The 22,703-nt window shown below is 51.5% G+C and overlaps 9 protein-coding genes across 9 annotated transcripts; 7 read left to right on the top strand and 2 right to left on the bottom strand.

Annotated features, from left to right (window-relative positions):
• Positions 1-261: 261 nt before the first annotated feature.
• On the top strand, positions 262-980 carry HO133_005040 (uncharacterized protein; the record flags this gene model as incomplete). Its single annotated transcript, XM_037295952.1, has 3 exons — positions 262-390; positions 497-732; positions 788-980. 3 exons carry the CDS (start codon positions 262-264, stop codon positions 978-980), a joined length of 558 nt encoding a protein of 185 aa, XP_037148650.1.
• A 567-nt stretch (positions 981-1,547) lies between these two features.
• Positions 1,548-2,258, bottom strand: HO133_005039 (uncharacterized protein; the record flags this gene model as incomplete). Its single annotated transcript, XM_037295951.1, has 3 exons — positions 1,548-1,691; positions 1,761-2,015; positions 2,130-2,258. The coding sequence occupies 3 exons, from the start codon at positions 2,256-2,258 to the stop codon at positions 1,548-1,550; spliced, it is 528 nt and encodes a 175-aa protein (XP_037148649.1).
• A 117-nt stretch (positions 2,259-2,375) lies between these two features.
• HO133_005038 (uncharacterized protein) lies at positions 2,376-3,646 on the top strand (the record flags this gene model as incomplete). The annotated part of the gene is made up of 3 exons (XM_037295950.1): positions 2,376-2,399; positions 2,481-2,963; positions 3,020-3,646. The coding sequence occupies 3 exons, from the start codon at positions 2,376-2,378 to the stop codon at positions 3,644-3,646; spliced, it is 1,134 nt and encodes a 377-aa protein (XP_037148648.1).
• Positions 3,647-4,008: 362 nt separating this feature from the next.
• On the top strand, positions 4,009-5,797 carry HO133_005037 (uncharacterized protein; the record flags this gene model as incomplete). Its single annotated transcript, XM_037295949.1, has 3 exons — positions 4,009-4,195; positions 4,249-5,683; positions 5,755-5,797. 3 exons carry the CDS (start codon positions 4,009-4,011, stop codon positions 5,795-5,797), a joined length of 1,665 nt encoding a protein of 554 aa, XP_037148647.1.
• A 5,291-nt stretch (positions 5,798-11,088) lies between these two features.
• On the top strand, positions 11,089-11,726 carry HO133_005036 (uncharacterized protein; the record flags this gene model as incomplete). The annotated part of the gene is made up of 2 exons (XM_037295948.1): positions 11,089-11,110; positions 11,227-11,726. 2 exons carry the CDS (start codon positions 11,089-11,091, stop codon positions 11,724-11,726), a joined length of 522 nt encoding a protein of 173 aa, XP_037148646.1.
• A 187-nt stretch (positions 11,727-11,913) lies between these two features.
• HO133_005035 (uncharacterized protein) lies at positions 11,914-13,246 on the top strand (the record flags this gene model as incomplete). The annotated part of the gene is made up of 4 exons (XM_037295947.1): positions 11,914-12,035; positions 12,509-12,719; positions 12,778-13,008; positions 13,067-13,246. The coding sequence occupies 4 exons, from the start codon at positions 11,914-11,916 to the stop codon at positions 13,244-13,246; spliced, it is 744 nt and encodes a 247-aa protein (XP_037148645.1).
• A 2,429-nt stretch (positions 13,247-15,675) lies between these two features.
• Positions 15,676-17,176, top strand: HO133_005034 (uncharacterized protein; the record flags this gene model as incomplete). Its single annotated transcript, XM_037295946.1, has 2 exons — positions 15,676-16,196; positions 16,249-17,176. The coding sequence occupies 2 exons, from the start codon at positions 15,676-15,678 to the stop codon at positions 17,174-17,176; spliced, it is 1,449 nt and encodes a 482-aa protein (XP_037148644.1).
• A 420-nt stretch (positions 17,177-17,596) lies between these two features.
• Positions 17,597-18,946, bottom strand: HO133_005033 (uncharacterized protein; the record flags this gene model as incomplete). The annotated part of the gene is made up of 2 exons (XM_037295945.1): positions 17,597-18,149; positions 18,339-18,946. The coding sequence occupies 2 exons, from the start codon at positions 18,944-18,946 to the stop codon at positions 17,597-17,599; spliced, it is 1,161 nt and encodes a 386-aa protein (XP_037148643.1).
• A 2,268-nt stretch (positions 18,947-21,214) lies between these two features.
• Positions 21,215-22,566, top strand: HO133_005032 (uncharacterized protein; the record flags this gene model as incomplete). Its single annotated transcript, XM_037295944.1, has 5 exons — positions 21,215-21,406; positions 21,468-21,566; positions 21,636-22,009; positions 22,075-22,139; positions 22,226-22,566. The coding sequence occupies 5 exons, from the start codon at positions 21,215-21,217 to the stop codon at positions 22,564-22,566; spliced, it is 1,071 nt and encodes a 356-aa protein (XP_037148642.1).
• Positions 22,567-22,703: the final 137 nt, after the last annotated feature.

The raw sequence follows: 22,703 nt of genomic DNA, 5'->3' as shown, positions 1-22,703 counted from the left end.
AAGACGTGAAGGCACGGCATAGAGGTTCTGTAACCTCTTTGCAAAACACAATGGTACGGGTCACAGAAATCAGGCTCGGGGTCTTCTGTAGGGAAACTCGAATGGTACATTACATCCCGTCAGTGTGAAATATAAGTACAAGCAATTCCTCGGATTTTTGGATCTCTATCCTTCCGATTCCTATCGATTCATACATCAACGTTCACAGGCAGGACCTGGGTTCACCTCGCTTGTTACTAATTCAGCTTTCGACAACTCACCATGTCCAGCCTTGCCCTTTTCACCACTCTGACCCTCGGTGGTCTCAAAACCTTGACGATGGCCAATCCAATCGCCCAACAAATTACCCCAACTACACAACCAGATGGTTATCAACCTGGCTACTCGACTGTGAGTCCTTGTCCTCCGACCCCCACTGCCCCCCTTTACACACCACGCCACGCTCGGCCTAGACCCTGCTTCCTGAAACCAAGCTCACCTTTATCTCCATGTACAGCAAGACTGGGAACCCTACGGCCAACAAAGCGCCTGCACAATCAACGGCGGCGTCTGCAGCGCCCCAACACCTCTCTTCCCCACCACCTCTGGCCCGGATCAGCTGCCGTACGGCGTCTACGCAGCGGCGATGGTAGGACTTGGGCCCGACGACTGCACTGTCTGCGGGACGTGCTATAGCATCATTAATTCCGGGACACCGTACTGCGATCCAAACGGTCCTGCTTGCCCGACTGGGTATATCTGCCTACGATTCCATCCTTTTGTGCCGTGCTGACGATGTTTGGTGCAGCATATACAGCGGCAATGAAGAGCAAGATGGGCCATCGCAGATTAAAATTTTGATTACGAACCATTGTCCCGATTGTGCGATGATCAACGTAACTGGGCAGGTTCAGGGACACTTCGATATCAACCTCGCACCGGGTGGTTGGGATAATGCGAAAATTTACTACATGCAGCTGGACGATTCCGAGTGTACGTAGTATGCCACTGGCTGGGGCTTAAGGTTTGAGGGAGTCTTGCTGGCGGTGCCATCCCGCGTCTCCAGGATTGAGCTGGGCTAGTTCTATTCGAGTCGAAGTCAGGGACTTCAGACCATTTCCCTTTCGGTACCGGTGTCTCCAGGGTTGAGAGTTTCTGGTCTCTTTCGAGTTGGAGTCAAAGATTTTGAATCATTTTCCTTTCTGTATGAGCAATGAAATGAAATAAGTAGGCAGGATCTTAAGCAGATATTCAAAATGGGTTCATGGTCCAAAGATATCGCTAAGCAAATTGCCGAAGACTAGCTCCCATGCTGAGGAGACAGTAAGGGAAGGATCTGTACGTAACTGTACTGCAACATGCATCAACTGGATATACATTTTATGAAGACGGTCCACCAAGTGTGATTTCTGTTTCAAGACTCGAAATATCCAGCACCGTACTCTTTGCCAAGTTAGCCATCGCCATCGCTATGCATAGTCGTTACGAGCACATTTGGTCAACCCCCCCAGCAACGCCAAAACGCTCCCTGCGACGCATGCTATACAGGTCTGTACACGTCCGGCATCTCACGAAAAGCGAAGGGACCCCTTCCACCTGATGACCATGCTCTGAAACCAAGACCGCGTTGGCGCCTCATTAAGCTCCTTCAACAGGCCATCGTAGTAGTTTGGATTCGAAGCCGGTCTCATCATCTTCTCAGACAATGGGTACTGATTCCGATACTCGTCAGTCATTGCTACATCCATTGTCCCCCCTCCAAGTATGCAGCGAATTCGTACCGTCTTTGTATACCGGTTTTCCAGGAACGAATAAAGCACATTGACCTGCTCCAGCTCGCCCTTCTCATCAAACGCTACCTTTGTCGGTACCGTCGCTTGAGCTTGATTGAACACAACGTTATCTTCAGGAGCCGTTGTCGAAGGCTTGAGCCGTGTATCTATCCGGCGCTGTATGGCTTTCTGGAATGAGACTTCCGGGCGAAGGAGGTCGACGGGCCATTGGGTGAGGATGCGTTGATAGTGTTTGTATACAATCTGTAGGGCAATGTTGTTAGTGAAGACAAGCACAGTAGAGAACAAAGGTTGCCTTCCTTACAGACTTTGCCATTGTCACTAAGAACAATACAACAGGTATCTACAGCTACCTACAAAAAGAGTGAAGTCGAAATCGTATTCGATGTCTTTGCCAAGAGCCAAGCCTTGTTCTGGTGGCGGCCGGCTGATGACCCATCGACTCCTCCCCCTAAACAAACGAACCTGCTGGAATCCCTCAAGCATTTCATCAGCATACTACCACGACTGGATCCATTTGAGCCATTTAAAGTACCCTATACCTACATCTCGACTCTAGCTTTTCTTTTGACTGGTAGAAGAAAGGTTGGAGTGAGTCTCACAATGAGCTCACAGAAGTACGAAAGGGTGAGCCTCATGCTGTCGCATGCCCCTGTGCTTCCTCTTTACGTCTCTGGTAAGGCGGAAGCTGACATTCGTCGACTACAGGTGTCTGCAAACGACGAGGAATATTGCCAAGATACTTCTCAAAGACCTTCTAATACAGAGGCAACTCCCTCTTCTCCACCGCCTTCATTTCGCTCCCGCGCCTCCTCTCCATCATCCCGACACCTACTCTCCGAAGACCCTATAACAACAGAAGCCGAGAGAACACTGGCGGATACTTTCGACGACGGATCCGATTCAGATGACGATGGGCATAATGAAGGAGACGATCGCCAGCGCCTCATGCGGGCCAGTACCCATCAATCCCAATTAGAGCAGCGAGCCGTACACGATGGCAACGGACCAAACTTGTCAGGAGCTGTCACAAGACTTCCAGTTGTGGTACATCCAGTCTCATCCAATGTTCCTGCCAGACCCTATACAGGCGCTACACCCTATTCTACCTTCTCCCACTCCAATGACGGCGTGTTTGCAAATCTAAACGCAAAGCCAGAACGCGGCGAAAAGCTAGAGGAACAACCACCGGTAAGCACTCTCGTTGCGATATGTCTTTGGCGGGCCCTGCGCTAACTCTGTTCTAGTCCTACGAAGCCGCTGCTGCGGACGCTACACCCCCTTATTGGGAAACCACCATTCTGGCACCTGGCCACCTCGCATCAAGCGACGAAGTTTACGTCGATGGTCTTCCAGTCGGCTCCCTCTTCAGCTTCGTATGGAATGCCATGATTAGCGTATCCTTCACCCTCGTCGGTTTCCTACTGACCTATCTGCTCCACACCACGCACGCTGCGAAGAACGGCTCAAAGGCCGGTTTGGGCATCACACTTGTTCAATACGGATTTATGATGCGCAGTGGCAGATCTACGGTACCTCCTCCTACAAATGGACAAGATCCGGCCTTCACAGCACCGCAGGATCCAAATAATCACGACTTCGACCCTAACGCCGTCTCCGACAGTGCAGCTGCCGCGGCCGCTGCAGCTATTGCGGAATCCTCTCAGCAAGCAGCAGCGAGTGGTGCGAACAGTGTAGCAAACAGCGACTGGCTAGCATACGCATTAATGATCGTGGGATGGTTCATACTCATCCGGGCGGTTAGCGATTTCTTCAAAGCAAGGCGGCATGAACAATTGGTACTGCAGAGTCCTGATCGGGGACTCAACGTTCCTGTCGTTGCGGATACTGAGAGGCCTGAGGAGGTGGTTTGAGGGTTCCGTTTGACGGCGCATTTCGGAATGGCTGAGTAAGAGCTTGGGTATTGGCGGGTAAGCAAGGCGTTGATGCATCATGTCTGTTGTACGAATTTGATTATCTTTTATGAACGTCTCCACATTCAGCTTGTTGTCTCTCTGTTGCGAAGAACGTGTCAAACCCGAGTATTTCCTTCATTCGGTTACCCCTGCGTTATCAATCGTCCGGCTTCGGGTAATCCCTAAATTGCGTCACTTTCATGAGGCGGAGCTTCTGACTTCGAAGTTCTTTTTTGCCGAGTCACTTCCTTGCTTCTTCATGCTCATGCTTTCATACCATCCGTTACCGTGCCCTCGATTACCTCATGTCTTCAACAGCAATGGCGTCCCTGCGCCCAATTCGACGACTTCCTACCCCCTTGATTGATAGCATCACTTACAGGTCGCGTCCAGCGACACATTGCTTTTCGCAATCATGTCGTAATAGAGCTACAGTCGGCCTAGATGCCCTGGACGCGAGTAAAGGCGATCGCGAACGCATCGTCATCCTGGGCTCCGGCTGGGCTGGTAAGCTCGCTGTTGGCCCCCAAAAAATCCTTCCATTGACAAATGGCACATAGGCTACGTCCTCTCCCAACGTCTCTCCGCCAAATACCAGACCCTCGTCATATCCCCCCGCTCCTACTTCGTCTTCACTCCACTCCTCAATTCCACAGCAACGGGCACCCTCGAATTCCGAACCGCGCTTGAGCCTGTGCGCTCAAAACGGAAACCGAACATTGAGTTCATGCAAGGCTGGGCAGACGATGTGGATTTCGGGCGAAAGATGATTACGGTTGAAGAAAGTGTAGTAGACCCACATCAGGGTAAGGCGATGGCGGAGGATAGGCGTGAAGATCACAGCACTGGGGAAGTGAAATCGGAGAAGAAAGGGTTGCGGAAAGAGGGCAAGAGGTGGGAGGTATCATACGATAAGTTAGTGGTTACAGTCGGTTGCTACTCCCAGACGTTTGGTACCAAGGGCGTCAAAGAAAACGCCTTCTTCATGAAAGATGTTGGAGACGCACGGCGCATACGAAAGCGAGTACTCGAGTGCTTTGAGGTTGCCAGCTTGCCAACTACAAGTGAAAAGCTCCGTGAACAGCTTCTGCGCTTCGCAATCGTAGGCGGCGGGCCCACAGGTATGGAGTTTGGAGCCGAACTCAGCGATCTGGTACATCAAGACCTCAGCAAGCTATACCCAGATTTGGCACCAAAAGTGCGCATCGCAGTCTACGATGTCGCGAAGACTGTTCTCAGCATGTTCGATGAGAAACTCGGCAAATACGCAATGCAAACATTTCGCCGTGAAGGCGTTGAAGTGAGAACCTCACACCACGTGCAGGAACTACGCCCTGGTCTTCCACGTACCGGCTCCGATGAGAACATGGACGATGTGGCTGACTCCCAAGGCTGCTATACCCTCACCACTGAAGAAGATGGCGACGTAGGCGTCGGCCTGTGCGTCTGGAGTACGGGCAACATGATGAATCCGTTCGTGCAAAAAGCACTTGACAAGACCTACGGCTTCCCTTCCTCCTCCGCTTCCATCACCGACGGCAAGCAACCAGATGAGCTGGACACGAAAGAATGGATGATAGAAAAGCACCCCAAAACCGGCGCCATCATCGTCGACGACCGTCTCCGCGTCCAACTCCACTCCAAAACCTCCCCATCCTCCGACGAGAAACCCGCCTCCTCAGCAACAATGACGGACGTCTTCGCCTTCGGCGACAACGCCATGATCCGCGACGCCCAGCTGCCCGCTACGGCGCAAACCGCAGCCCAGCAGGCGCTGTGGCTGGGCAAAAGGCTGAACAAGGGCGATTTGGAAAGCCAGCATTTCACGTTCAAGAATCTGGGGATCATGACTTATTTGGGGAACAGCAAGGGCTTGGTCCAGACAGAGGGGTGGCTGGGGGATATCAGTGGCAGGGCGGCTTGGTTGATTTGGAGAGGCGCGTATTTGACGATGAGCGTTAGTTGGAGGAATAAGATTCTGATTCCGGTCTATTGGTATGTCTATTCCCTCTATCGTTGGCTCTGAAAGGGACATGAAATGGATGAGCTAATGTGACGTATTGTAGGTTTTTGAATTGGGCGTTTGGAAGGGATATCACGCGATTCTGAGCCGTTGATCCTACATATCCCCTCTTATTAGTCGCCGAAACCTTGGCTCGCTACTCCCCCGTAGATCAAAATACCTGATTGAGATGAAATCGGACTCCCCTCGCTCCAATTGCATGAGTTTCGCTCACCCAACGGCTGTGGGACAGGTAGGATTTCCGTGCATTTTGACAATAGCAGCCCGAAAACGGACGAGGTTCCTTGTCCATGGAGCAGACGAAAGTTTGCGCTATGAATCAGGGCTGTCATTTCCTTGGGCTTGGTATCTATGCATGTGTTGGATCGGGGAGAGGATGGCTTCGGAAAATGGCACTTTTCCATCTTTGTGCGGATGTGGTCAGACACGGACTGGGTTCGGGACGGAAGGTCGGCTCGAAGAATCAAGACTCCTGCGCCAAGATCTCGGATATTGCCCGGGCTGTCTGAATCAGAAAAGGCTCAGAAGTGCTCCGAAATGTACACCTCGGAGTCTCTCCTATTCGTCCTTGGTTGCATCGGTCCGGCATTGGCGGCGACCTCGACCTCAACGCAGGTGCAGTCAACCGCCACAGCCAAGTAAGACAAATTACCATGTGAGGTAGGAAGCCAGCATCAGAAGGCGTCCTTACTCCTTCCACACACTTGTTTGAAAAGGAATTCCAGTGTTCGCTTCTACTAACCTCGTAAACAGTGCTCCGGTAACCAGGCTCCATGGACGCGCACGGCGACATGGCTTTCAATATATCACAGTCTCTGGCAAACTAGGTGTCTAACCATTTTTATAACAGGAGCTGGTCAAAAGCGGCTGAGTGATCACGACGGACAATGTCTCACAAAGTCCGCTCAATTTGGCCTAAACTATGCTGCCTCAAGCGGCAGTGACCTCCAAGGTAGCCTACTACGGTTTCCCACCGACTTCTCTTCGCAGAGAGGTCCATTGGCCACTGCTATGAACTCGATAGCAGTGTTCTTCCAAAATCCTCCACTGTTCGACCCGAATGTGTTCTCGGGAGCACGCAAACTGGTCACTAATTGACCTTGTATTGCAAGACCGTTTTTATAGAGACCTTTTAGTCACCGGCAGTTTCCACAATAATAGTGACAAACACTGAATGCTCCTGTAACGGTGAGAATGTGGATGTCACCAGCTGGACATTCAGCGGACCGACGACGGTTCAGTGCGCAAGTGGGCAAACCGCACCAATTCCAGCCATTCCCCTCGCACCTATTCCTGCTTAGAAAGTCGGCTGTTATACGTCCGCATTCACTCGACCGCGCTACGGCGATCAAGTCATACGTCAACTAGGCTACCGATTCTCAGGTGATGCAGCGCAGACTTGTACGGATATGCCCTGGGGAAGCAACTGAACCTTATCCTTTTGGGTAGGTAAAAGACCGAAGCAACATTTGCACCGTCCTTTGTAAAGCCGGGTCGTGAGGCATGGTCCTCGAGCCAAGCGTTCATTTGGATTCTTTTCCACACCCCAGCCTTGTCTTATGACCCCCTCCCCCTCTCACAGAATCAATGCTGATTCCGGGGTTTTCTAGATTCTACGTGTCTTTCACTGACGGTGACTGGTGTGCTACCGTTTCGGACAGCCCGTGTTCCACTACGACCGATAACAACGTTCTGACCTTCTGCGGATCCGGGGCAGACTGCTGCTCATTTGTTGGGGAAGACTATGGCTGGCACGCCCGCGATACTCGTCCCAATACACTATCCACAACGGTGAGAGTATTCACAGTTCCATAAGAAGCACGCCACGAGGGGCTATCCCATCGTCTGGCGCCTTGGAGGTAAAATGTCTTGGCAGAATATTAAGATACCATACTTTCGCAGCCCAATAACTTTCTAATGATAACCTTTACAGTAAAATTTTCAGTTGCGAAGTTCAAGATCTGCTTAAGAAAAATAAATGCGAAACTATAAACTTTTCTATGGGGGTCCTCGTTATTGAGTTGTGGTGAGTTGCAAGACGGGACTTTTGATGTTCGGTCGGAACCCCTGAATTTTACCCCCTGCCAGACGATGGGATAGCGTGCGCAGATGGAAGCGATTTCGAATAGCGGATCCTCAATGGTCTAAGGTATGTGCGAAAGGAAAGCACCATTTTCTCAAAAACGGCCTTCTCCTGCTATCTTTCCTTGTCGCCTCTGCGTGTGAAGGGGAAAGAATCGTGTCAAGGACTCTTGTCGACATGAGTAGTCAGTGGCTTCTGTAAGAAGGTATTACCAGCAAGTAATCGCAGCATGGTCGGAGTCGGGCTCTCGCGGCCAATCAAAAGGGGCAGAGGTCGCGAGTTTTTGCCCTCTCTGTGCTCTGTTATCAGGTGTGTTTGATACAGCGACCGAAGTACTGATCGGAATGGAAGGTACGGCGTGGACCGATGACGGTAGACTCAATCAATGTGAAATGTGAAACCGGTGTCAGCACCCTGAAATTAAAACCGCATTAACGATCTGGAACCCACCACCGATCGGTCATGCACAGTGTTCCAAATGACGATCAAGAGGCTTGATTCCGCATTTTTTCTGTATGGGACGTTTCCTGAAACGGTTTTTCGGCGTCTTCCTTCTCGCAAGATTTCTGCGCACAAGGTATCTGGTCTTCAACCTTGAATTTACCATTTTGTCAGGAAGATCCTGACCATCATGTTCGCGTTCCAGATCGCACTCACTGCAATCATGAGGTGTGTTTCGAAATCTTCCCTCCACAGCCGTGTCTTTAAGAGGTTCGTGTCTACCATGGAAGAAAGGAGTGCGCGGACCAGATACTCCCTCGACCCGCCCCCTCGTTGTCCCACAAGCACAAGCACAAGCCCACTAAACCCGACCCTCACTCACACCAACACCCCACCACAGCCTCCTCTCCCCCTCGCTCGCCTTGAGGCCCCTCCAAGTCGTCCGCTTCCCCAGCACCCTCTCCGCCAGCTTCACATCCTCCAACTCGACCGCCGCAAACTCCTGCCCAACGGTCACATCGACCGTCCGAGCTCACGAGTGCTTCAAGAACGTGCAGGTGTGTCCTGATCCCAGAACGGTCAAGACGACAACGGTGCCGTGCGGGTGTCCGGCCGGTGCTGCGGCGACGACGGTGACGGCTTGTCCGGGGTGTGGTGGTGTGAGGTAGGTGCACTTTTCGGAACGGGGTCTTTCCAAGTTGATACTGTGGCTGGAGTCGGGAGCAATAAACTTATGTTATGTTGCTCACGGAATATGTCTTGCAATTCGCATCTTGTGCATCAAAGATGTCATGCTGACTCCGAAATGTGCAGGTGGACGACTGTGACGGCAGGGGGGTGTTAGAGGTAGCTGGCCATACGGGGAGGTTGGCGTTGTGTGGTGTATAGAGGTCGAAGTGGAAAGGGAAAAGAAGGGATATTTTGTGAGAGATTGGTGGAGTCGGTGAGGTGGGAGTTTTGTTGACTTCTTTCGATTCGTCGCACATATCTTTTATCTTCTATTGGGATCCTCGCACTCAAATCTGGACCCTCGAACAACTACCATTCCCCGAAGCATGCAGCGATCTCCCTGCTTGATCCCCAAATTTCCCGCATCAACTTCTCCCTAGGGCATTCGAGTTGTGATACTCAAATGCTTCATCCCACACAAAGAGCTGACTCCGCTGTACTCACAGACGCAACCGCAAAGTTGAGCACATGTGCTAGGGTCTGAGCCCGGGATCCTTCTGCAGCCGCTGTCCCTAACATGATGGCTATCAGCGATCATGAGAGGCAGCCCTGTGTTCAAACATGAAGGACAAGCATCGCATGAGAATCTCGAAGGGTGAGCTCGATCTTTGTGCGCAAGAACAGCTCTACTCGTACACAGTTCAGAGCTGTCTCCAATGATGAATATCCATTTCTGGGAGTGAAGAAATGTTGCAGTTGGCGAGTAGAATCGCTTATATACGCCTGTAGTATTGGCTTATATAAAGGTCTTGGCGGCGGAGCTTCGTTGGGTGAGGGCTTTTAGCGATTTCGAAATGGATAAGATTGCTTGGCAAAAAAAATCGCGCCCAGCCTCCGACTTTGCCACCAAAAATCCAAAAAATCCAAAAAAAAATCATGTTTTTCTTATCTAAATTTATGAATATTAATTATTAAGAAGTCTTTTCTATATAAAATCTAGTTTATTTAACAAGTTCTATTAGTCTTTTTTTGTCAAGTTTTTTTAAACTGAATTTTTATTTTTATTAAGTAAAGTGACGAAGTGAACGTACTCTTCTATACAAAATCAAGGTTATCAAAAAGATTCTCTTAAAATTAATCTGAAAAAAAAAAAGTAATAGAATTAATAAATCGATATAACTTTAATATAAACAAGATTAATAAATAATAAAAATTCATCAATCTAGATAAGAAAAACATGGTTTCTTCTGAATTTTTATATATTTTTGATAGCGATTTTTTTTGCCAAGCAATCTTATCCATTTCGAAATCGCTAATTGGCAGTCCGGTTTGGTGGCGGCGCTCCACAACTCCATTTTGCCTGGAGTCACCGCTCTGCAAGGCTGACGTGCCTACATCACATCAAGCAAGGTGCCTCTCGCCGCCAGCAAAATCGTGAACAGAGGTGAGCAACGGGGCTTATTCACGTGTTGTTTACACGCGAATCATGCTACACAGCCAGCCTCATGTATGGTAATGCCCATCCTTCCTCGTCGTCCTCCCTGTCACCTTACCCAATAACAACCACAACGCCAGTACCTCCTCTTCCCTGTAGTTGTCGGGAATGCGGGATCTTGATACGAGCAATGGGGGACTGCTACAAACGGGCAGAATCTGTTGTGTCAAACCTCGAGGGAAGTCACTCTGCCTTTGCCGTCGTTAGTGAGGTTTCAAATCCTGATGGGTAACTCCCTAAGATGACTTCGTCGACATGCCCGGTTAATCCGGAATTTCAGTACTCACCGTTTTCCCTGTCCTCCGTCATGATTGTGATCTCCGATCCTTTCCGTCGGCGGCATCCACACAGCTCCACCAAGACGACTCATATTGAAAGGTACCTAGGGGCAAGTAGCAATATCAGTGGCGGAGGTTGCGTGCCAAGGCATACTCAGCCGAGTCGCTCGCAGTGGTGGCAGCCTTGCACGCTCTGCGTCAGTTGATCTTCCCTGCATGAACCCTGCATACCTATCAGAACCCCGACGTCATTGGTTGCCTTACTCTCGGCCTGATGCACTTCGCCTACCTGACATAATCTTCGTACAGTATACAGAGGCTGCGCTTCTTGACTAGCTGCTCCAAAGGGTCTGTGGTGATGCGATGTACTCAATCGACAAGGACTGGCTGCATACTGATTGGCCGCGCAACATGACCTGCAAACCACCTTATGGTGGGTTTTCCCAGGCCTCGTGGTGTTCACTTTACCATCAAATATTTCACTCTTGGAATGTAGCAGGTTATTCTTTTCAAGCCATTGTTCCACTAGTCTTCAACGCTCACCAAAAGCGCCTGTTACAACAAATCAGTCCACATCGCCGAATCTCGAACAAGAAGCGATGGCAGATCCCCTCTCCGTCTCCGCCAGCATTGCTGGTCTGATAACAGTTACCGATGCCGTCTTTAGTCGGACTTTCAAGTACGTGAAAGCCGTCCAAGGCGCTCCAAACGAAGTGTCATCCTTGACATTGGCATTGGGCGCCCTGTCTGGGATTTTGCATAATCTTCGTCTTGTTGCGTCTCAATTGGAGGGAAAGCCATTCGACACAGCCATTCAAGTCAATCATACATGTTCTTGCATTGAGACTATGGAGAAGGTCGAGTATTTCTTCTACTGCGACTACAAACCTCCTACAACGCAGGATCCTCGGAACACTCTTGGTTCTCTCACGTGTCAACTTGCTGTACAGGATAATCAAAGCTTTGGGAAGCTTCAGGCTTTCTATGCGAAGCACAACCGCCCAGATCGGCCATCTGTTGGCTTCGACCTGAGAGAGTTACATGATTGACTTGTTGGGATGGCCTCGAGCTTCGATGACGCAATGGTTGTCGTGGACGCTCTGGACGAATGTCGGACCCAGACTACTTTTATCACTAGTCTACTCTCCGGCTTGAACGATAGCGGTGAGGCGGGCAACACCAAAACTCTTCCGCTGAGCAGGAATGAGCAGGGAATTTGCGAAGTCCTAGAGAATTATGACCAGGTGTCCATTGCTGCAATTCAATGCCGAAATTGAATGCAATAAAGAACTCCGCATCAAAGATCAATCCCTGAAGCAAAACGTCATGAACCGGCTTGTGGAAGGTGCAGATGGCATGTAAGTGAACGCTTGTTATATCCAGCCTCCGCTTTGCGATACGTCATACTCCAAGAATCGTTAACATCGGAATTGAATTGGTAAAGTCGAAACTCATCCCCGGATTTATCGGATTATAGACCGTGCATTACCAGGTAGATTAGCGGGCATTACCGGGTATATGCGAGTAGTGGGCTTAGCGGTCCCGGGAGGTCTGAGAACAGAGCTTTTTTTACACTCAAAAGCAGGGCATACATACTAATCTAGAGTTTGCAAGAACGACACGGACTCGGTGCCTCCTTCACAACCGACATAAGATTTCTTCGCAGCTTACAAAGGGAAGAACCCAGGTGTGAACTCATCACATCTCCTCTTTACCAGAAAATACGGCTCACATCCAGATTAGCGTCACACCCCCCCGCAGAGGCACCGCCTCTGCTAATCTTTCACCGAAGTCCTGGCTGAGAACCGAAAACATGGCTTCCGCTTTCAAGTCTCACAACGTCCCTTTCTCAAAAGAAGAACAAATCGACACTACTCCTTGACCCAAAATCTGATGCAACCGACCTCACCATCACCTCAAATCACGATAGAATTAGCAATTCACTTCCCCTCGATCGCCCCAACATAGCAGTCTCTCTACCCGCTGCCCCGAAGTTTCAAAAGCTGAAGGTCCAGCGAGACAGTCTAGAAGCACGCCTCGATGTAAGATGGCTTCTGTATGCCTTCACGATTTCGTTCAAAGCTTACTCATCTTGTTCAGGCTATTGAGGACCGGCAGACGGAAGAGCACGGCATTCGGTTCGACGCCTTCAAAGCCAACCTCCTAGATGCTTTCGTGGTTGAGTTGGCGGAGCGGCAGAGTATCCTGATGCCACCTGGCACAAACAATGACAGTGCCGACCGCACGCAACGCATGGCAACAGCCAGTGCGATCGTCAACAAGATTACTGGACAGAACTGGGCAAACGAGACGAAGCTTTCTTTGCCTATCGTAAGAACCTAGAAGATTACACGAACCTTGCCATAAATCGTCGACAGTGGGCGCACAGTCCGGAAATGCCTTCGCCAAGCTACTCCTCACACCTTACTTCCAAGAAAATGCTCTGTTGTTCAATGTCGACCACTGGGCGAAGCTTCTGTTATGGGTACATGGGAAGGATACGTTGGAGGAGATGGCTGCTCAGGTTCCCGCTATACCGGGCGTTTACTCAAGTGGGATTGTACATTGATCCGACGCTCGAGATGTTCTTGTTGTTCTGTGTCTTCAGGACCCGCGAAAGGGGCTTCGTTTTTAGATAGCCTTGCGAGACGATAGAAGCAAGTATCGGCCAAGCAACACCCGAGGACCCTGTACCTGAAGTCTCCCGCAATTATTCCACGAATGCAGGATTCCGTGGGCCAAAGCTTATGTATGATCATGCGTCAAGAGCTGCTCATCGCTTCTCCGTACCAATCGCACGGACCTAGGGCACTGACACAGGAGCCGTTGATAAGGTGTCATTGGCTGGAGCTCCAGCTTGCATCATTCAACGAGTCATCGCCTGCATGCATTTGTTTGCTGGTTAGAAAATAGTGGAGCTACTGCAGCCATCAAGAGAGAAAAGCTCTACGAGTGTCCTAAGCATGGGCGATCGGTGCATAAGGTATCTACTTGGGTACCTACTACCCGTCTCATCTGCTTCACTAGCTCTGGCTTACTTCTTGGCGCACTTTGTATGGGGGGCCGTTTGACCCCACAAACGACCCCACAGTGGCTTAATTAATATGTGCTGGGGCGCGGGCTTCCCAGTAGTGAAAAGCTTGCCGAGTACTGGTTTTTGACTGTTTAATTCTCAGGGAGACCCCCTAAAATCCCTTAAACCCTTCGGGGGCTCTTTAAGGGCTCTCCGAGAGCTTCTGTCGAGGGGCTGTCAAAGCAAGCTCGAAATTTGATTATTTTAGTGATATTTGATTGATTTCGAGCTTGCTTTGACAGCCCCTCGACAGAAGCTCTCGAAGAGCCCTTAAAGAGCTCCGAAGGATTTAAGGGATTTTAAGGGATCTAACCCTGAGAATCGAGAGAGACGTTGTGATTTATTTGATATACTTAGGGGAGACCCCCTAAAACCCCCCTGACCCTCCGGGGGCTCTCCGAGGGCTCCTGCCGGAGAGGCTCTTCTCGCAAGCTCGATAGACGAATACTTTATCAAATTTCGTCTACGCTACGTTATCTGGAAGCGTATAAATAATTCTATAATTCTACGTACTTATTTTATTATCATATTTTTTGATAAAATATAAGAAATCAAAAAAGGTAGATTTGAGGATTTTGAAGTTCTTTTCCAGCTTCCTCTTTTAGACATACCCGTATACACCCGCGTTTAGATCGAAAATAAAGAAATAAGGTGTGTTTTAGACTGAAAATGGTGAAATCCGATAATCTGATTGGTCACTAGCCTCTTAGCGTAGCACCCATTCTCGTTTTCAAGTCTCGAGCATTGAGAAAGCAAGCTTTCCAATTAGTCAGCCCCACGATAGCAACTTGCGTCTCCCACCATAATCCTGCATCGCTCGGAGGGATAGAGCTTCTCCTGGAATCGCTTTCAGTATGAAGTTCTAGAATTGCCAATACGTGGATGCTGAAACATTCCTTGAGCTTCTCATCGAATAGAATACGAATATGGTACTCAATCTCCTGCTGGCTTTCAGGCCTGTTCTCTAGCTCGGACGCATGGACCCGCGCTGGGAATCCTTCGGAATTTATTCACCTCAGATGCGCTGGATGTCAGTATCATTGCACCCCTCTCGGCCGATCTTGGAACCTCGCACATCTGCTCAGGCCTCTGTAAGCTTATCTACGCGATCTTCGGACGAATCGCATCTCTGGGTAAGTCAAAAGGAAAAGTGCCAAATCGGTGCTAGACAGAAGGTGCAAAATTCACAAGCCTTCGGCCGAAAGCGAAAGGAAATTGTACTGAACGTGTACTGAAGAAAGTGTACACAAGTTATTTGAAAGGGTGTGCTCGAATCTCTACCCCACAGTGAAGCCGAGATGAATGGTTGAGGTGTCTGCAACACACCAAGCTTGTACCTTTTGCTGGAAAAATCACTTGCCGAGCAAAAAGAAACAGTCTCATTAGTTGTATAATAATAGGAATGGCTCACTCAAGCTCACGGGTCCCAGGGTCGCTTATATTGATAGGGAAATATCTACGTGAGATGCATGAGCTCCGAGATCCGGGTTGGGGAGATGTGCGGAAGGGAGAGGCCCAGGGCTACACCGCTCTCAATCCATATTTGAGGTTACATCCGAAATAGTCAGCAGGAGGTCTGACTCGCATCGCTGTAGATCTGTAAGCACAAGCAGCGCAGCGATTGATGGATAAGATAATATGTCGATAAAAGGACCCGTTGCATATAAAACACTGTTCCAAACGTGGTTGAGACTCCTGACTTACCTTAGGTTGTATGGTTGGTATTTCATTTGTCAACAACTAATGCGGTAGCTGCGTATATGGCTACGCCCCACCAGGACGCACAGTACGCACAACCTCACAGCTGCTCATACAAGCCAGATCATTGAATCTCGTGCAACATTCTAGACTTTTACTCTGGCATCCTGAACGAGTTCATCATTTCAAGAAGTTCGGCCTTGTTGGAGTCCTCGAATTTGATTACCATGTCCCAAGCCAAGCAGCTTGCGCAGTATCACAACAGCGGTGTCGATGGCCATGGCTTTGGCAGCCCGAATGACGCAGCGAGAAGACAGGTCGCCTGTGACAGATGCAGAGGCCAGAAGCTTCGCTGCATCTGGGATGAAAATGTTGGACAATGCCGAAGGTGTGCTAAGGCAAATGTCGTGTGCATGATACTACCACCTCGACCCATGGGCCGGCCGTCACGCCCGACTCATCGCAGCGACTCCCAATCCAAAAGTAGTTACGAACATATTCCGCTTCAGGACCCGCAATGGGCAGCGTTCATGCAGTCACAGTCGTTACATGCTGGATCCTGTGCTGCGATGGAGCAAGACGATATAGACATGCAAGATACCCTCACGGAGGGGACAAGGACTGATTTCGACGGCACCAACCGTGGAGCGACCGCTCGTTCATCAATTGATCATCTTCTGAATGGCCAAGCCGCCCACTTCTCATCTGAACTATTCCCACACTCGGACATGCTGCATACGAATGAAAAGTGCGAGATACGTACCGCATAGCTTCTGTGATCAAAGCTGACTCTGTGTTAGTCTACAAGATCTAGATGATGATTCTTTTCTGGTACATTCGTCGCTCATGCAGAACGCCAACAACACCTACAAGATACCCACATTCGGTAGCGATAAGACCTTCGTTCCTTCACGTTGTCACAACCCGACCATGAATATAAACCGTCCAGCCGCACCCCAATTCATCCCGCCCGACGCTAACTCCGAGGGCGATGAAAATACAGATGAAGACCTGGATGACAGAAGTCTATGCACCATCACAAAACTGTTAAGACTGAATCTGGCCCTGTACAAGCATCTGACGCAGATGAACGCGGGACAGCGCGAGAGTCCAGCTCCAGTCATGACGCCTGTGTCACCTGAGTCTCCATCCGCACCCAGTCCTAAACCAGCAATGGTGCCAAGAATGATGATCGGCCGGCTACTCTCCCTGACAGATGAATTCTCGACGCTCCTCGGCCAGCTCGGTCTCCTGGCACGTACTCACCAAATACCCGGCAGTGGGAGCGACACCGCAAGCCCCTATGGTTCTGTGTCGTCTACAACCACCTCGGGAAACGCGAGCAGGTGCAGCCGTAGCCGCAGCAGTCCCGAAGCCTCCCAGTGGAAGCAGCATGACCCTTGCACGGCCCTGCTGGTCCTGAGCTGCTACCTCCACCTCAAGCAAGTGCATGCCCGTTCCCGCCTCGCCTTGAACCAGCTGCTGAGCCGAGACGTGGAGCCCGAAGACTTGCCCGAGCTGCTGCCGGGTCTCGTGATTGAGGGATTCTCACTCGCTGGCCACGGGCGGTTGCAGCTGGGTATGACGGCCAAGCTGTGCGAGCAAATGTTCAACAGTATTGGGCCGTGCATGGGGCTGGATGACAGTGTCTACGATGCGGCGCCAAGTGGGTTGGATGAGCTTGTTGAAAAGATATGGGGTTTGTTCGGGAGAGAAAAGAGTCCGTAGAGGTGTGTGCGGGAAGGGTTCTGGGTTGCTCAATGGGTCCTCGGTGTCTGTGTCGGATATGATGTCGCTTGCTTACTCATTTCCTTTGTGAGGCTCTCATTGATATTGCTGGCTCGATAAAGCTTTCTTGTCTTTGTGCTGGAAAGAACCCACTATGTGGGGATCTGGGAAGAAGCTTCTGGGAGAGCTTAAGCTTGTATACAACGATTGATGACCGCCTGCTTTCATGGAAAAAGCAGCTTTCCTCTGTTTGAGAGTCTGTTCAGAGCCTATCCTTCTGAGCAGAAATATTCGGACCCATCGTCCGCAAGGAAATCGCGGGGAACCCTGTGCTTCCTTTCCTCTTTTATAATCAGTCCAAGAATATTCACCAATACGCCCGGCCACCCCAAACGACGCCAGCTTCACTCCCGCTCATCCCTACACCTGCTCGTCCACCTGCTCGTCCATCTCAACAACCAACTTCTCCCCACTCACCTTCCCCATCTTCATCATCTCCAAACCCTCCAACACAGCCCGCGCCCACCCTCCCCTGCCACCAAGCCTCCTCGGCGGATGCACCCTCACCTTCCCCTCCCTCGCCAAGCGCTCCACGCACGCGTACCACTCGCGCCCAAACTCCCGAGCCCCGGCGTCCGCGTCCCGGCCGTACCCCTCCATCTCGATCCGCCGCCCGAACATCACGGGGCCGAGCACCCAGCTGCCCCGCACGTTCCGGCGGCCGGCGGCGGACTCCGGGTACCGCTCCAGCGCGACGTAGCGGCCCCCGCTGCGGCCGATGGCCTCGTGGCAGAGCGCGGTGGACTGCGCCGTGCCGATGCAGTCGAGGGCGAAGCGGAGGGAGTTTTGGGTGTGGGCTTTGATGTCGGATGCGCACGTGGGCGAGCGGTAGTCGAAGGTGGCGGCGGCGCCGTAGGAGGTGGCTTGGGCGTTGTTGTGGGGGGAACAGGTGGTGATGGGGATGTAGCCGGCTCTGGGAGAGGGTGTTAGTTGTGGGGGATATTGAGGAGAGTGGGCGAGAAAGTTGCGTCTCCGGGGTGGGAAAAGGCAAAGCAGGAAAAAACCCTCAAATAAGACTCAGCAATGAAAACCCCACAGCCCCGGCATATTTGCAACAGAATAGGTCGCCTTGACCAGACCATCTCGGCCTCGAACAACTTACAGCCGCAACAACTGCACCGCCATCGTCCCACACGCCGTGCTTCCCCCATACACGAGCACCGTCCGCCCCAACCCCGCCGCCTCTCCCCCCGGCCCCCCCTCCCTCGGCCCCTCCAGCCCCATCTCCCGAAACAGCCCCAACCCCACCGCCCCCACGCAACTGCCCCCCAACGCCGCCCCCTCCGCCCAGCCCCAGCCCCGCGGCATCCGCACCAACACCACCGGGTCCGCCTCCACCCAGCGCGCGAACGCCCCCGCCCCGGGCCGCAGCACGTTGCAGCCGTGCACGGCGCCGCAGACGCGGTCGCCGACGGCCCAGGGGGCGCAGCCGGGCCGGGCGGGCGCGTCCGGGTCGGAGCCCACGGCGGCGATCGTGCCGGCGAAGTCGCACCCGGCGGCGAGGCCGGGCGTCCGGAGGCGGGTGGGCATCTTGTGGTCGGAGGGGTTTAGGGCCAGGGCGTGGGTGCGGACGAGGAGGGTGTTGTGGTGGGGGTGGGCGGGGGGGGTGGGGTGGGTGGGGCAGATGGCGAGGGCGCCGGTGGCGAGGGTGAGGATTGCGGTTTGGGTGGGGGGGGGCGGCGTCGTTGGGTTGTTGATTGGGAGCGGCATCGTTGGGTTGTTGGTTGGGAGCATGGGACGGGGGGGTTGGTGGAGAAGAGTGGGTGGTGTGGTTGTAGTGGGTGGGATTGAGGTTGGGATCGGGTTGATGCGAGCTGGGTGGATAGAGTGTGAAGGGGGAAGATGTTGGTCGTGGGCTGGAGAAGATGATGATGTTTTGGCTGTTTCAAGGGTATACGCTGTACATGAGTATCTAGGGGCACTTGTGCTTCTGAACCCACCAATGGTCTTCCCCACCGGTTTTCGGTGTAGACAAGCCTCTGGCTCGGCCACTTTTCTCGGTCCCCGCCTCGCTTGCTCCGAAACGTTGCGATCGGCAGCACTCTTGGCCCTAAAGCTGAAAAGTCGTAGCGATCCGTTCCCCAGGGCTCCGTGGATTTTCTCTTGCTTTGAGATCCCGCGGGTAAAGTGCTGTTCAATCGTTGGTGGAAAACAGCTGTCCGATGGAAGTGTAGCTGGGTCTTTTACTCGATTGCAGTAGCTGAATACGAATATCCGGGAAGACGGTCAGAGATGTGATAAGAGGATACCCTCCGGACAGGTTCAATTGTTTTTTAATGCCGTCATCTCAACCTATTGCTCGCATCTTGAATAGCGGACAGTGGACATCTTTTCGCTATCTGTACATTCTCTCAGACCGGTTTAGTGTTTGCGGTTATCAGAGTAATCTATGCGTCTTGAGAAAGAAGTAGAGAGTATCTATCAAGTGCATATTATCTAGATGAAGATGTCTTCATCCTCTCGTAAAGTAGTACTATAAGTTGCCTTGACTGTTATAGCATACTTCTTCATTGATTTTGCTCGATGAGAAACTTCTTAGAAATCTTAGTCGCCGAGTACTAGTACATGCAAAGACGTACCTGGTAAGGCACTGTTTTGAGAGATATATCAAAGTTGCTGTTTTTTACATCAATTCTATTAAAGACGAATCCGACTACTTTAATGATCAAGAACTGATGTCTCAACTCTTCAAGGGACAGTCTCCCTGTCCCCTGCTGTTGGGCCATGACTAGGGCGGTACTAATTGCCACTCCACTAAAGTACGGGAGCTCCCGGGCAAAAAGTCGTCACTAACCAGGGATAAATCCTGGTGCCAACACCGCGAGCCCTGTTCATGAGTAGGTATTAATGCCGCCCTAGCGGGCCCCTCCCGGCGGGGTACCCTGAAACTGGTATCTTGCGAGTAGATTATCTTGGCAAGAAACTCACCTTCCTCACAACGCAATAGCTTTTCAACCACCGATCCTACAATGAGACTTTCTGATGCGAAACTTTTCCATCTGCTTATGGATCAAGATCACGATACTGAAAGTGTTGTTTTAAACAGCCTTACTATCGAGTTGCGGTGAGTTGCACGAAGGGTTGCAATCGGTCGAGAACCTCTGGATTTTACGCCTCACCAATCCATGAGATGATTGAATTTTTTCAATATACGGGTTTAAAATTACTGTGCTTTGAGACGATGTCTTACAGAAACCGGATTGGACTATTTCAATGCTTAAGGGTGAGAGAGATTTCTTTCAATGCAGATCAGAGTTACTTCGCGTTGAAACATTTTCGCAGCGAACGGATCCGACCGCTCTGATAATTGAGAGGGCGAACGATCTTGTTCAATGCAGATCAGAGTTGCAGTATCATGAGATGATCCTGCAGAAAACGCGTCCGACTGCTTCAAAGAGTTTAGAAGGAACGTGCAGAATTCTCTTCGGTGCAGGTCGGGGTCAGCATTTGCGGAACACTAACATCTCAAAGCCTGGCGGGACCGGCGAAAGTACCTACCTGACCCATCCCTTCTGCGGGTCGGGAAGTCATGCGTAAGTACCCTTTTCCCTCCAACTGTTGTCTCCCGAATCGTTCTCTGCGAAACCCGCTCGGCCGCATGCATGCTCGCAACAAGTGCTGACTGATGAGAAGAGCGACACGCTGTCGCGTGAGCATGCTCCGATTTGCAAACAAGAGGTGTGTGTGTGTGTGTTGCATCGCGTTCGAGGGCTGGCTTAAAAGTCTGAGGTAAGCCGCGCCGGGTGAGTTCGAGTACGTAACAGTGTAAGAGACTCGTGCGGCGTCGTGCACCACGACCCTTTCCTAGGGCCAGGCTCCTCGATCCATGTGCCAGCACTTGCTTCCCTATATCATGGCGCAATTCTCGACTCGGATCGATTGTATCCAAGTGCGCTACATCCGTAATAGTGCCTCTCCGTCATCGTTGCAGTGGTGCGCTTGATTTGTAAGAGTTCATTTCCTCTCAGTATAGCAGACATGGCCACACTTTCTCCTTCTGAGTTTGCTTTCCAGAGATCCCACATAGGAGATGACAGAAGGACTGGGATAACTGTCTCGAATGTTATCTGTTACACACTCGCGGTGGTCGCAGTGCTACTGAGGGTTTTCTCCCGTCATCTTGCGCAGGTGGAGCATCGAGCGGATGATTGGTGGATATGGGGTGCACTGGTCAGTCATCCATAATTGTATTCAGTAATTGTATATAGAACTGATAGTTGATCTTCTTTAGTTCCTCTTCACTGTCTACATTGCTGCCTATCAAGTCCTGGTTCACTTCGGCTTGGGAAGACACGTATTCCTTGTTACCAATATGAAGGGGTTTGTAGTGGTAAGTCGAGATATCCTCGTGCCAAGATTATCCTATTGTTTGATTACTGATGTTCAAATTATACTGCAGACATCAATATTCGGCGCAACCGCTTACAACCTGACAATGCTCGCAATCAAACTCTCAATCGTTTACTTCTACCGTCGGATCTTCCCTCAACGTTGGTTCAAACGCGCTTTGATTGGAACCGGGGCTATCGTGGTAGGCACCGCACTTGCCCAAGTACCCCTCGACATCGTGCCGTGCATGCCCATAGCATCACAGTGGGATCGTAACGTCAAGGGTAAATGCATCGATCTCGGAGCCGCCATTCTTGGAATCGCTATCAGCAATATAATAACAGATGTCATACTCCTTACTCTCCCCATGCCTCTGCTGTGGAACTTGAAAGTCTCCCCTTCTCGGAGAAGTCTGCTGCTATCACTGTTCCTCCTTGGCGGGTGGTAAGTCACGCCCCAGCCCGCTAGAACGTATCCCCGTCCATCCACGCTGAACGGCCCTACCCTAGCGCTTGCATCGTCAGTCTGGTCCGAGTCTTCTTCGTCCAGCAAGCCGAGGGCGCAGACCCAACCTGTAAGCCAGCTCCCCCGCATATCCTTTAAAAAAATCCCCCCCCAAAACCTTCACCCATCCCTCCCGCTCTAAAACCCAAAACCCAGGGAACTACGTCAACACGGCCGAACTCTCCACCGTGGAGCTCGGCGTCGGCATCTCCTCCGCCTGCCTCCCCACCTGCAGGCCCCTCTACAACCACTGCTTCCACAACAGCGACCCCACGCGCGGCGGCGCCCGCTCGAAAGCGTACGGCCACTCGTCCAGGGCCATCCGCATGGCGGACATCGGCCGGGGCTGGTACGGCAACCGGGAGGCGCTCGGGAGCGGCGGGGACGACGGCGGCCTGCACGCGGCGTCCGCCGCGCGGGGCGAGTGGCGGGACGGGGGAGGGGGTCGGATCCTGGTGACGAAGGAATTCGCATCCGAGTCGGTCGGGTCGCGGTGACCCTTTTTTGCAAAAGTCCAAGGGGTTCGGGATCGGATCCCCTTCCTCGACTCCGTCCACGTTCGGTTGGGTCCCCCGTTCGTGTTTGGATCGACCACGTCACACTTGTATCCAGAATCGAGGCCGCATGGCATGGC

Source organism: Letharia lupina (assembly GCF_014066315.1).
Source record: "Letharia lupina isolate WasteWater1 chromosome Unknown contig_20, whole genome shotgun sequence".
Lineage (NCBI taxonomy): Eukaryota > Fungi > Ascomycota > Lecanoromycetes > Lecanorales > Parmeliaceae > Letharia > Letharia lupina.
This window is presented reverse-complemented; position numbering and strand designations above follow the sequence as displayed.